This window comes from Podarcis filfolensis (assembly GCF_964270895.1).
Source record: "Podarcis filfolensis genome assembly, chromosome: 14".
In the NCBI taxonomy this organism is placed as follows: domain Eukaryota; kingdom Metazoa; phylum Chordata; class Lepidosauria; order Squamata; family Lacertidae; genus Podarcis; species Podarcis filfolensis.
Window position 1 is genome coordinate 29,122,288 of NC_139616.1, and position 14,112 is coordinate 29,136,399.

The 14,112-nt window shown below is 43.9% G+C and overlaps 1 protein-coding gene across 8 annotated transcripts in view; it reads left to right on the top strand.

Annotated features, from left to right (window-relative positions):
- The window catches only part of ARHGAP17 (Rho GTPase activating protein 17), a 60,674-nt gene that overhangs the window by 13,999 nt on the left and 32,563 nt on the right, over positions 1–14,112 (top strand). For all 8 annotated transcript variants that reach the window (XM_083584673.1, XM_083584671.1, XM_083584674.1 and 5 more), the window contains exons 2-3: positions 8,511–8,550; positions 13,995–14,099. In XM_083584673.1, coding sequence (XP_083440799.1) covers positions 8,511–8,550; positions 13,995–14,099 — 145 coding nt within the window. The remainder of the gene's footprint in view (positions 1–8,510; positions 8,551–13,994; positions 14,100–14,112) is intronic.

A 14,112-nucleotide genomic window follows, 5' to 3' on the forward strand; every position in this document is an offset into this window, starting at 1 on the left:
TTCACGAGAGAGAGAGAAGGCGCACTCCGTAATCAGGACATAGCTGACTTCCCATGGTAAGCTTAAGGTTGTAAGAAATGGTCTTTTTAATTTTATGTTGTACCACACCCTCATTTTGTATTATGTCACATCCTCTCTATGGCTGGCACCCCCAGTGACCTTTCAGAATGAGCCCACTAGTCTAAAAGGGCTTCCTACCTTTGCTCTACAGGGTGTACACACTAGTCTCCTTGTGTGTATCCTGTTGCTAAGCAGTATCAAAATAGGCAGGAGCTCTCAGTGACAGAATGCTGGGACCAGATGGGGAGCCTGAAGCAAAGTGGTATTTTCTGGATGACATTCTCCAACCCTGGCAGGGTCCCTGTTTCAAACAAGAGGCCTCTAAGGTTCCCTTTTCAGTGCTTATCTAAGCATAAATGGACGTTTGATCATATGCAAGGCAAGTGCATAACCTGCTTGTGTTTTATCATTCTATAAACCAGTAAAAGACTCAACTTTTTAAAAGTTGACAAAACGCAGACATAGCAAAAATTAGAATTCCCTAGACATGAAAATATCTGGTAGGCTGAAAGGCAGGGGTATCAATGTTAAAATTAAAATAGGTAGCAAATACAGACAAATGGCACATCACCTGTCAATGCAAGAACCTCCTGGAGCTATAGGATGCAGGTAGTAGCCTCCTGACCACACTCCACTTTTGTATCCAGGAGGAGCAGACAGGACTGCCTCTCTTAACTGTGTGCATGAGACTGGCTGGTTAAGGCTTTAGCTTGTTTGTGCTGGTACCACAGAAAGTACAATTAATCGGTTTTAGAGATCAGAATAAAAGAGAAATGGGAGGAGAATCTGGGTCGGTGGTAAAGGAAATGGACCTGAAGCTCATTACATCTTATAATTTTCTGGGGAGGGGGATTAGAGTTGTGGGTACCTTTTCCATCTTCACAGCTGTGCGGTCCCCAATCTATCGCTAAACACAGATGTGCAGCTGACAGCAAGGAAAGGCCATTGACAGGGTGGGAGGGAGCATCCTGTGTCCATACTCATGCACATCCCAAGACACCTGAACAGCATTACAAGCCTCCTGTTCCCGGGTGTCTTGAGTCCATGAGCAAAAGCACTCCATTAAGGGGTGGCAATACATATGACACAACTTTGTCGCTGGTCCAACTTCCACCTCCACATAACAGCTTGCCTGCAGTGACTGGACAGAATATTCTTTATCCAAACAATTTGGCTGGCATTGAAAGCATTTGGATAACTATGCGAGTGTCTGCCTAAACTGCCACTGATCTGAGAGTACATGAGCATTGAGATAATCTTGAGGATTAGTTAACAGAAGTTAACTATCCAGGAGCTTTACTGTACTTGCCGCATCTGAAATAGGAATAGAAATTTTAAGCAGTGTTAAAAACAGCACATTATTTGATTACTTCCTGGGAGCTAGTGTAGATGGCTAGAGCGTTGATATGGCTTTTGGGTCGCATTGTGATAGCTTTTGAGGGCTGGGGCTGGTGGGAGTTGCAGTCCATGCTGCTGAATACCAGTTGCTGGAAACTGCAGGAGGGGGAGAGTGCTCTTGTGCTCAAATCCCACTTGCAGGTTTCCTACAATTATCTGGTTGGCCACTGCAAAAACAGGACACTGGACAAGATGGGCCATTGGCCTGATCCAGCAGGCTCTTGTGTTCATCATGGAAATCTAAGTTGGGTCTGATGGGAGTTGTGGACCAAAATATCAGGAGGGTTTAGTGAAGGCTGAAATAGATCTTTCAATTAAAAGTCGGGGGAAAGGGAATGGTGTTTCATGCTTTCTTTAAAACTTGTAGGAGCCAGCCATATTTAATTTTGGAAAGGAGTTCCATAAGGTGGGTGCCACCACTGAGAACAATCTGCCTCCCTAGGGAAGCTTGGCTGCCTCCTTTGTTAATGTCTTTTAGGTACCAAGTGAGGGCAGTCCTGCTTCCTTTGACTTACCCTGAGGTTTGGCACAAGTTCTGTTCATTGTCATACTTCTGAGTGCTTTTTGAGTTGTTGGTCTTGACCTTATGCTGTATTTTTATTTTAGCCTTTTAGCCTGTTTATTGTTTTATAATTGTACTGCGAGCCCCCTTATGGATTCAACAAAAGGAAACACTTTTAAACAAATGAAAATGATATTTCTAAATGCACACCATGTGATATGGTCTTAATTCCTTTTTTTTTTTTTATAAAATTTTTATTGGTTTTTTAACACATAATAATAGACAATACAAAACAATACAAAAACAAACAGACATATAAACACGTATAATTTCTTCACATTTTTTCTTAGACCTTCTTTCATCGACTTCCTCATACCTCCCTTTTCTGCATCCCTACTTTAAAGTTTTCCAGCAAGCCCCAATGTCAACTTATAACACTTTTTTTTCCCTTTAAATCCTTTTTCTCATATCCAATTGTTTGTCCCCGCAATTCTGTTTTACCTGACCCAAAACATTTTAACACTCATTAATTTTGCAACAGTTCTTAAGATAAACTTTAAATTTCTTCCAATCTTCTTCCACCGTCTCTCTCCCTTGGTCACAGATTCTGCCAGTCATCTCCGCCAGTCCCATGTAGTCAATCACCTTGGTCTGCCATTCTTCCAGTGTGGGTAGTTCTTGTGTCTTCCAGTACTTTGCCAGAAGTACTCTTGCTGCTGTTGTAGCATACATAAAAAACGTCCTATCTTTCTTTGAGACCAATTGGCCCACCATGCCCAGGAGAAAGGCCTCTGGTTTCTTCACAAATGTGCATTTAAGCACCTTCTTCATTTCATTATAAATCATTTCCCAGAAGACCTTAATCCTTGGGCACGTCCACCAAAGGTGGTAAAAGGTACCTTCAGTTTCCTTACATTTCCAGCATTTATTATTGGGCGTGTGGTAAATTTTTGCAAGCTTGACTGGAGTCATGTACCACCTATAGATCATTTTCATAATGTTTTCTCTTAAGGCATTACATGCCGTAAACTTTATACCGGTGGTGATATGGTCTTAATTCCTAAGCCATCTCTTGGGCCGTCCCCAGTGGTAAGGGGACGGTTTACAGCCCCGCCCTTCTTCTGTCTTGCTAATTCAGAGAGTTGCCCTGTGCTTCTCCTCATTGCTAGAAGCAAAATCCTAGCTTTAGCATCCCTAGACAGCTGGTGCCTCATAGGATGCACACAGACCAATATTTCTGAAACTCTGGCAGTAAAGAGTTTTGGTCATTTTAACCAACAAAGACAAAGGATCTGAAGCAGCTCTTTGTGGCAGATTTGTAATATTTGTCGGAGGGGGGAAACCGGCCCCTTAAAGTTATGGAGCCTCTTTGTCTTGGCTTCTGCACAAAGCTGCAAATTTTTCCATGTCTTCCTCCACCCTGGCCTGGCAGCCAGTCCAGCCATTGTGCTATAGAAAGTGAGCAGGATGTATTGGTAATGCAGCCTCTAGTCTCCTGGCTCACTGTAAAGCTAGTTTCCCAAGGCTAGGAAGCCTTTCTGAAGCAGAAAACAGAAATGCCTCATCTGCCAAAAAAACTGCCAAGCCATGGAAACTTAGGGCCCAGAGTGGCTTCATGGATGTGGCTCTACACTGCTGTAGCTTCTCTGGAGTTTCGGGTTCCTTTCCTTTCATCACCTTTAATCCCTCGCTCAAGTTTCAAGAGTTGCGGTCTCAGTTTGCAATTTGAAAGTGGAACTTGAGGGTTGTATCCAAGAGCAGACCCACTAAATGAATGAACCTAAGTTACGTCCATTAAATTCATTGGCCTTTCTCTGAAGAGGACTAGCATTCAATAACAACTCTTGAGTCACAGTTCATGGTCTCTTCTAATGTGTGTCAGCATCAGATTTTCTTTGTACTTCCTTGTTGGCCATCTGGGACTATTTAATTCCCACCCTCGCTTCATCACTTGCCCTACTTCTTAGTTTAGCCTCCGTCAAAGTTGAGCCTGTAGAACAGGACTTGGAATTCCTTCTAACCAGGAAATTGCCCTTCCTGGTGTTCTGTTTTCCCCCATCATACTTCCAGCTCTGGCTAATGACCAATCATCAACTTGAAAAAGCAAACCTAGCCATTTCTTACTGAATGAGAGTATAGGCAGAGCTAGGATAAATCTCAGACACCTGCTTACCCAGGGTGCCCAGAGGTTTGCCTAGGAATTTGAAATGTTTTTCTATCCCAGAGAACTGTCACACATGAAAGAGTGTAATATGGACTCTGGCACACAGTTTTGAGAATTAAAAAACAATTTCCTCATCCTGTTCATGCAGAGAATGGTTGGGAGTGTATCTGCATTTACTTAATGAATTTGCCAGTTAGACAGAGCTTAGATGAGCTCCCAATGGTCAGAGAATGGCCCTTTCATTCATTCCGCAAACCATTTGTCCTCATGTTTAGACTGGATAATTTTTTCTTTCAGTTTTGCAGATTAGAATATTTTGTATTGGATAAAGAAGTGCACTGCCTAGTTGATAAAACATGTTTGTTTAGGCAAGATATTGGCGTGCTTTAATTTTATGCTGTTAAGTTTAATTCTTTTAAATGAATTAATTACTTTTTAAAAACTGAGGATATTTTTATTACTCATTGTAAACCATTTGTAGATTTTTATTACAATCAAGTGATATTTAAATTTGGTTAAATAAAATAAATTTTAAGTGTATGAGGAGTCTCAAAATGCAAACACAGCTGTCCTGACCCTGAATTAGCTCCTCATCTTCAGAGGACAAGGGTTGGGATGCAGAATAGAAGAGGGAATTGCCCGAAGGGCCAGCCCCAGATGTCTCTACCACCACAGAAAATTCATACATGGAATGGTCAGTACTGTGGTATGTGAACCAATGTTCATACTATTAGCATAAGACAGATTCATACATTTCTGGGAACTTTCTTTGTTCCCTTCATTTTTTCCAAATACTTTTGCTGGTCTTCTGGGGACCTCCCAATTCAACAGCTGGTCTTTTTCTTAACTATGCAAATAGCTGAGTAGCCAAAAACTTCACTTCTGCTGGGGAAAGCCACTTCACATTTTTGAGGAAGGGTTCCTATGCATCCAGAAGATTACGGTATTCTTCTTCCTCTTTAGCCTTGGCATTAAGTGCTGTTGCAAACCCTCTCCTTCCTTCCATGCTTTATTGTTCCAAAATGTGTCTGGAACAGCTTATCTGTTTCCCAAATGCATCCTATTATGTATTGTGGATGCTTGGACAACCCAGCCACTTGCATGGTGGGTTGGAGGACAGAAGCGACATGTTTCTCTAGTTAGTCATACTTTGAAGGCAGACAATATTACCCCATCTTTCCACTGTAGTGAAACCTATATTCTCCCCCTAAACATGATTACTCAGGTAAGCTCTGTTTGGTTAAATCTTTTTCGAGGGAAGTGTGCTCAGGATTGTATCCTTAGATTGCCATTCAAAGCACGCTTCTGAATAAACCTTTCTGATCCATGGTTTTATCTGAAATGCAGGCATTAGTCAGAATGCAAGTACCAGATGATAATATGACAGCTCTTGAATTACTGTAAGGCTTCTGTACTTCTGGTCAGCCCCAGAGACTTGGCTACTTGCTTTACTTTCAGCAACTAGAGCCAATTCTGGGCAGCAACTAACTGGAGTTTCAGGGAGCCTCCTATGGAAACTCTGGTGAGCCAAATTTTGAGTGACATTATTTATGGAAAATCTTCCAACCCATTAGAGGTTAGTCCGTCCAGGGAAGCCTTCTTTGAAACCTCTGTTTGCTTGCTTGCTTCTGTGGGTTCTGAATAGGATTGCTATAACTCATTCTTGCGTGTTCTTGCTGGATTGAGAGGCTAAAATGGCTGGATTTTACTTCCATCGGTGTCCTGTTTAGTGAGGTTTAGCAAATCAAGGAAAATGCTGCTCATTAAGTATACTTTCTAAAATTTCATTTTTGTTCTGAAACGGATCTTTCTTAAGTCGTTCACTGTTCCTGTATAGCCTGGCTTTGTACTGCTATAAAAGAAAATTGGGGTGGGGAGAAAAACATGATATACTGAAAGGCTAAGGAGAAGCCTCACCCTGATTCTTATCAGTCCCCTTCCATACAGTTGTGTCTTCTGCATTCTCAGGTTCTCAACACCTCACCAAAGAATTTGAAGTAGTCAAAGGCTGACAAGCGCAAAACAAAAAAATTTTTTTTCTTTCCAGTAGCACCTTAAAGACCAACTAAGTTAGTTCTTGGTATGAGCTTTCGTGTGCATGCACACTTCTTCAGATACATTGAAACAGAAGTTGCCAGATCCTTCTATATAGTGAGAAGGTGGGGATGGGGTATTACTCAGAAGGGTGGTGGGAATGGGTGGTGGGCAGATAGCTGTGATAAGCCTGTTGACGACTCTTAACGACTGCAATAGGTCTTACAGGAAAAAGCAAGGGGTGAGAAGGTGAAAAATGGCTTTGTCATGTATAATGAGATAAGAATCCAATGTCTTTGTTCAGACCAGGTCTCTCCATGGTTTTAAGTTTGGTAATGAGTTGCAATTCAGCAGCTTCTCTTTCCAGTCTATTTCTGAAATTCCTTTGTAGTAATACAGCTACTTTGAGATCTTGTATAGAATGTCCTGGGAGATTGAAGTGTTCTCCTACTGGTTTCTCTGTCTTGTGATTCTTGATGTCCGATTTATGTCCATTTATTCTTTGGCGTAAGGTTTGGCCTGTTTGTCCAATATAGAGAGCTGAGGGACACTGTTGGCATTTGATGGCATATACAATGTTAGACGATGAGCAATTAAATAGTCCCGAGATGGTATGTGTGATGTTGTTGGGGCCAGTAATGGTGTTGTCCGGGTGTATGTGGCAGCAAAGTTGGCATCTGGGTTTATTGCAGGCTCTGGTGCCAGTGTCCGTGTTACGTCTGGTTGTAGTATTATTGTGGGTTAGGAGTTGTTTAAGATTGGGTGGCTGTCTGTAGGCAATGAAAGGTCTTCCTCCCAGAGCTTGAGAAAGAGAACTGTCATTGTCCAGGAGAGGTTGTAGATCTCTGATGATGCGTTGTACTGTTTTAACTTGGGAGCTGTATGTGATGACTAGAGGTGTTCTGTTATTTTCTTTTTTGGGTCTGTTTTTTCTTTTGGGAAAGAAAAAAAATTTTTTGTTTTGACTATGGCAGACCAACACGGCTACCTATCTGTAAGCGCAAAACAGAAGGAAGTGAACAATGATATTTTTCTTAAAAGATTCTCGTCCTCTTGGTTTTGATAAAGGGCTGGTCTACATAGGAACATAGGAAGTGGCCTTATAGCAAGTTGGACAGTTGGTCCATCTAGCTCAGTATTGTCTAGCTGAGTGGCAATGGCTCTCCAGGTTTTCCGACTAGGGCCTCCCTAAGCCCTACATGGAGAAGGTGGCAATTGCACCTACTGCATGCACAGGTCTACCACTGAGCCGAGCTGCTTTTTTTAAGGTAAACATTTCACCAAGCTAGTGCAAGCTCCTGGCTGGGAGCCCAAGTACTACAAGACAGAAAGATGCCCTGGCTGCTGTTGAATGCAGTGAGACCATTCCGACTCAATGGCTCAGAAGGGGCTGGGATGCCTGTGTTTTTGAACTTTTCTCTCTCATTGGGAGGAGGAAGAAAATAAGCACAGTAACCATCCTTGGGTTTATGTAGAATCTGCCAATTCCCAGGAAAAGCATGAAGCCTGCGAATAAATAAATTTGGCTGGCAGCCAGCTCACAAGCTTATGGAAAAATGCTTTTCAAAACATGCTGCCAAGGATTGCCTCAGACCAGGTAGAGTTTCACATCCGCATAATGGGGAGAGTGTTTTTCTAGAGCGCACAGCTCTGGGGTGCTGTCTGTAGCGCTGCTGCACAAGTTCTCCCTGCCACTGCATCTAATTCTTCTGAAATCATAGAATTGTAGAGTTGGAAGGTACCCCCAGAGTCGTCTAGTCCACAACCCTGCCATGCAAGAATCCTGCCCATAGCCGTCCCTGTGTGGGCTTTATTTATATTACATTTTCCCTGCCCTGCCTTCATGGAGCTTATTTGTGCAGCCCATGGGCTCCTCCTTTTAAACTTCTGTAAGGTAGATCATACATGGGTGGAGAGGGAAGTGTCCACAGGTCACCCAGTGGACTTCATGGCTGTTTCACCAAATGGCGATAGAAGACTGGGCCTTTGCGGTGATCTGCTGTCGATTTGGGGCATGCATCACTTGTGCTGTGGTGAGAGAAGCACGTTGCAGTCATGACCCCATAGACAGCAGCACGATGCCATAAGTAATTCTAAAATAGCCTTTCTTAGGCTTTTGATCTCCAGAGATGTTTTGTACTACAATTCCCATTAGCCCTGGCCAACCTAGTTGTGCTTGCTGGGGGCTGATGGAAGTCGTAGTGCAAGACACCTCTGGAGATCCCCAATTTGGAGAAGGCTAGCTTCAGAAGACAAGGTGGTACTCCTAGATACAAATGCATATTTGTTCTATCCTGCTTTACATACAGATCATTTCAGTGCTTCTTCCCCCTCCCCTCTCTTTCTCAACAGGGCGGAGAAAACTGAAGTCCTCAGTGAAGATCTGCGACAGGTATTTTAATTTATTAATTAATGGCTGCCTCTGGAAGAGGGGTCGGGGGAGGCACTGGCTGTTTCTCACGTGCTGGATGGGAAAGCTGCAACACAATTTCAGGCAATAGAAGAAGGAATTTACCACACTAGCCAGAAGGGAATTTGAAAGGTTCTGGAGGGCAGGTAGTGTGGTCAGAAGTGAAATAAAAACTGAGACGTGTTAGTATTCAGAGTCACTGTGCTTACTGCAGCATGGCAGGTTTTAGTGTGGTTGTGACAAGACCTCCCTCTATTCCACTTAAGTGGGGAAATGACCTCTGCAAATCATTCAGATTGAGTAAATAAACATCTATTGTTTTGCATAATTTGTCTAGCTACCAAGGCAAGGCAAGAAGGGGGAGGGAGCTGCCTGGTACACAAAAGTATGCTTATTGAGCCTAACAAGTTTAAAATCTAAATCCTTCTTCTGGGGCAGTCTTTGAAACAACCACCTTGAGACTGCTCTCCAATTCTATTGCAGAAAGAATCAGTTGGACACCAAGGACTTGGGCTGGTTGTTATGCAGGGTGCTCCCAAGGAAGGACTTCTATGCACATCTCATTTTCCTGCATTTGGTGCCTTCCCATTTTTCTCTTCCTGCCCAGGGCAGGAGCAGCAAGCTGTGCAGATTATTCCTGCCTGCTGGTCTGGCACCTGAGATTTCAATGGGTGTTTCCTTTATATTTTGAAGTTTGGCCTCCCAGCCATAAGGGAAATAAAAATGAAGTGTAAGCTAAGATTTTCAAAATGCAGAAATTGCCCCATGTATGTCTCAGATATGGGGTGTGTGTGTGTGTGTGTGTGAGAGAGAGAGAGAGAGAGAGAGAGAGAGATCTCAGAAGAGTGCAAAGCACATAGCCTTACTTAGAGCTTCTTGGCTGCATGTGATGCACATGTCTGAGTTTGAAGAGAGTTTCCTGATAAGCAAAGGCTCCGCCTTTCCCTTCGTCAGTCTCTGTTGAAATCTGGATCCTTTGCAGTTGCCAAAGGGAGCTTTGTCTCATTCCTTTGTTGGATCACACAGAGCAACAAGCAGCAATGTCCTCCCACTTGCGCAACAGAAAGCTGCTTGCACAACGGGGCTTCCAATTTCTCTTCTCCCCTTCTGGATCCCCCAAAATCTGCTCTGGAGGGACCCCCAACCTTCTGGAGAAGATTTTGGGGTCATGAGGGGATTGCTGGGGGGAGGAGAGGAAGGAGAAACACTGTTGTGCAAGCAGCATACCCCCCATATTACATTTAACCTCACTCATAACCCTCTCAGTCCCATGGGTTTCAGCTGTGTTTCGAAGCACACATGTTTACCCGCTTTGCTCCAGGGGGAGATAAAGAGGATGCCCCTGTCTTCATGATCCCATGAGATATTTCTAATCTGCCACTCATCAGAGTAAATTATGACCGCTATGTTTCTCATGCTATCCGTATAAAAAATGTACTGTGGATTGCTACTGCAGTGTCCCCTGAGTTTAGTAGAATGAAAGGAATTACTGGAAAATGAGTGAAAGCAACTAAATACCATTTTTTTAAAAAAATTCTCCTGAATTTGTAAAGTGCTTATCAGTATACATTTATGGCTTTTCATTTGGAAACAGGGAAGCAGGACGTGAAGTTCCTAATTAGACTGCACTGCCCACAGCCGCCTCCTTGCTCTGTGTTTTCCAGCCTAGCTATATTTCACCTTCCAGACTTGAGATTCAGCTGTTTGTTTTATAGACGTGGGATCAGAAGCTATTTTCCCTTATTTTATTTTTATATTCCAACTTTCCTTCACGTGACTAACCGGGGTTATGGTCTTTCTGAATCAGAGGGGTGGGGAAACAAGCAGATTTTGGCAGGGCTGCCATGTAAATATCTGCAGCTAAGGATCTTTTTTTTAAAAAAAAATAGTGCCTTGTTGCCTTGGTGATCCTATGAAATATTTGGAGTGGAGGGAGGTGGAGAGAAGCCAGAAATTGTTCCAGCCGACTGTTGGCAAACCATTTTTTTGCTAGCATGGGCTTCCCAGGCACAGGCGCTTGACCTGTCAACGCCCAAATGGAACTGCTTGCTCACTTGCTTGTTTGGCTTTGCTGCTGAACAGAATCCTTCCAAGTGTGTCTGATGCTGGGTGTACATTTTCAGTTGCATCTCCTCCTCCTGTGGAGTTCCATGTGTTTCGCCATATGGCAGAGAACGTTTCTGTCCTTTGGAATGCTCTCGTTTTAAACATGTTAATTTCCAGAGATGGAGTAGGGCCCCTTCTGACAGAAGGAAGCTTTCCGTACGTTGCTCTAGACTCACTTAAATGCCAAAGGGCTTAACAATAAGTTGCAAAGCAGAAAGATGTGTAGACTTTAAGACCAGCTGTTTGCTGATAAGAACATCTGCGATGTTCCTAGTCTTTCTGGGAGAACTGAAAAGTTGGCATTTCAAAAGTGCAATTTGTTCCTGAGCTGCGAGGCTGGAGCCCCTCTGCCTCACAGCATGGAGCCCAAAGGGGCCAAGGCTGTGTATAGTCCTACTCTGTGTGCATCCGTCTCCACAGTGGACAACTGACCTATCAAAGGAGCATCTTCCTCTGTGCCTTGAATGTCTGGTGGCTGTGTGGAAGAATGAGCTGCGTTAACCAAACAGAAGGTCAACAGCTTCTTGTGTGGTGACTTGGACTCTTCTCAGTTGCATGTTTTTTGTCCCAAGTGAAAGATGCTTTTTGGCCAGGGAAAGAAGAAAAAGAAGAAAAAAGTGTATGGGCCAGAAGAAATACTTGGATGCTGTTCCAGCTTTCTGAGGGGAAGCTGCTCCGTGTTCCAGTCTGCTCACCAGCTGGGTCAGCCAACCAAGCTGGAGGCAGCAGATTGAACATCCTGTTTGTGGCAAGCCTTGCAGAGCAGGGATCCAGCTGAGCATCACAGAATTCATGATGAGGGGGATCCCCAGCCACTGTTCTGTCCTGCTTCACTGGGCTGAGGTTGAGGGCCATGGTTCCAAATGGTGTTGCATGAGAAGGGTCTGAATTGTGCCCTGGGCACAAGCCATTCTATGCCCAGTGGAGCAGATGGGCCCTGCAAAGCCTTTTGTCTCAGTACTTTGGCAGTAGTGACATCCCAAGGGAGGAAGGAGGATATGCCAGCTACTACAACAGACAGGCAAGGGGGGTGGGATCTCTGAAGCATCACTGTTACCCATAAACAGCACTATCTTTTTCTCTGCCTTAGTGTGGAATGTGTGCAGAGTAGGGCATCAAAACTGATTAAAGGGACTGGAAGCCAAGCCTTGTGAGAAACATTTGAGGGAGGTGGGAATGTTTGGCCTGGAGAAGAGGAGTCTGAGGAGTTATATTAGAGCCATCTTTGAATATCTGAAGAGTTGTCACATCGAGGATGGAGGAGGCTTGTTTTCTACTGCCCCAGAGGGGAGGCCCTTAACCAATGGATTCAAGTTACAAGGAAGGAGATTCCGACTAAACATTAGGAAGAACTTTCTGACAGTAACAGGTGTTTGACAGTGGAACAGACTACCTTGGAGGCTTTTAAAGCAGAGGTTGGATGGCCTCTGTGTGAGAATCCCTTTAAGACAACTACAGCGCCTGAAGACAGACAGTCGTGCATCCATAACAGTGACCAGAGGATGCATGACCCCTGGGAGTAGCATAGAGAGAAGTAACATCATAGTTCATCATCAGCAAAACCTTCATCTGCCCCAGCTGCAACAAATCATGTCTCTCTACAGCCACAGCAGGTGCTGTAACCTTCCAACAGACAGACAGATCCTAACCAACCATAATGGATGGCCATCTGTCAGGGATTCTTCAGCTGTGATTCCTGCATTGCAGGGGATTAGACTGGATGATCCTTGGGTTCCCTGCCAACTCTACAATTCTGTTATTCTAATGTTTAAAAATCCATGCAAGAAGCAAAGCCAGTAGCAATAACAGAACCCAAAGAGTCCTATTCAGGAGGCCTGGTGTGCTGGACAAAGGGGGAGCTCTCAAGGATCCACATTGCCTGGGCTACCCTACAGTTGCAAGGAAGGTGCCTGCCATTTGTTCTGGGAGCTGCTTAGGAAAATGCATGTGCATCTCTTTGAGGGTGGGACAGAAGCATGTCTCAAGTTTTAATGCACAAAAGTTGGTCTTAAGGACAAAAAAAGAGCCTGCTGGATCAGGCCAGTGACCCTTCTAGTCCAGCCTCCTCATGGGAGCCAACCAGGTTTTCACTCTGCCACCACAGCATATTAGCACCCAATGCCATGTTGTGAGCTACTTTGGGATTTCAGTCAAAAAGCAGGATACAAATCTACCAAATATAAAAAGATTTGGGGAAACACTAGTCTGGCATCATTTGCAAGTAACAGGTTTTGGAAAAGCAAATGCAACTAGGCAGACCTGTATAGCCTCAGAAGTGGCAGGGCCCTCAAAGGTCATTGGCTGATGCAGGAAATCCTCTCCTACAGCAGAGGTGGGCATCTAATTGCTTCTTAAAAACTTTTAACAACGAAGAACCTGCCACCTTCCCAGGCTCTACTCTTAAAACAACTCATGCTATCAGGGAGTTCTTTCTAACATGTAATTGAAATAGTCTTCCTTATACTGTGAAATTGTTTGTTCTGGTCCAGTTTAATAAATAAAATAAATAGACAGATATAGAGAAATTGCTCCGTCACCTATGTGACAGCTGCTCAAATATTTGAAGGTGGCTGGTTATCATACTACCTCTCCTGCAGACTACTTATAAGCAGTGCCTTCCATTTTTCCACATAGGTCTTGGTCTCCAGGCCCCTCACCAGCTGGTTGGAGTGAGAAGTGTTCAGGCTACCCATATTTTTAAGTGCAGCATTTTAAAAGGCTGCAGAGAGGATTCCTATCTGTTTACATACCTCTCTACAGTTGAAACTTGTTCTGCCTTTTTTTTTTTTTTTTTTGGCTGGTTTTGTTCAAACAGAAACCATTCCAGAAGGCCTCCTTTTAACCCTCATGACTCATCAAAACACAGATAAACCACATTCCTTTTGCTGTTGTGCATGGAGGTTCCCAGCAGAACTTGGCAGACGTCTTTGCACTCTCAGATATTTGAACGAAGATTCTTTCACAGAGGGAATCTCAGTTCCTTATCAAATGCTTGCAACTCCTTGCAAGCAACCCTGCCTTCCTACAGTGGCATTTCCTTTAATGTTAGACCTGCCAGTTGCCCCATGGTTGAAAGGGTGCTGTCCGGGGAAAAAGTACCAGCTTGAGGCAGCTAACAATTAATAGTTTCAAAACAAGGCAGTGAAACTTTATGGCATGTCTGGCCAGACAGTGCTCTGTTCCCAGGGTTCTACCTGGGAGAGGAGGTAATGAGGCTGGATCAAATAAATGTTGGGTTTCATGGTGCAATTGCTAGACGTGGCTTCCTAGTACAAAGAGCCTCATGTGCAGTTTCCCTTCCCTATTTCTTCACCATCTAGATTGAGCGCCGTCTCGACAACGTGAGGTCCGTATGCCACACTTCCTGCAAGAGGCTAGGCATGTGTTTGCATGGGCAGTTTGGAACAGATGCAGAAAAGAGACATGTAAGTGCCAACC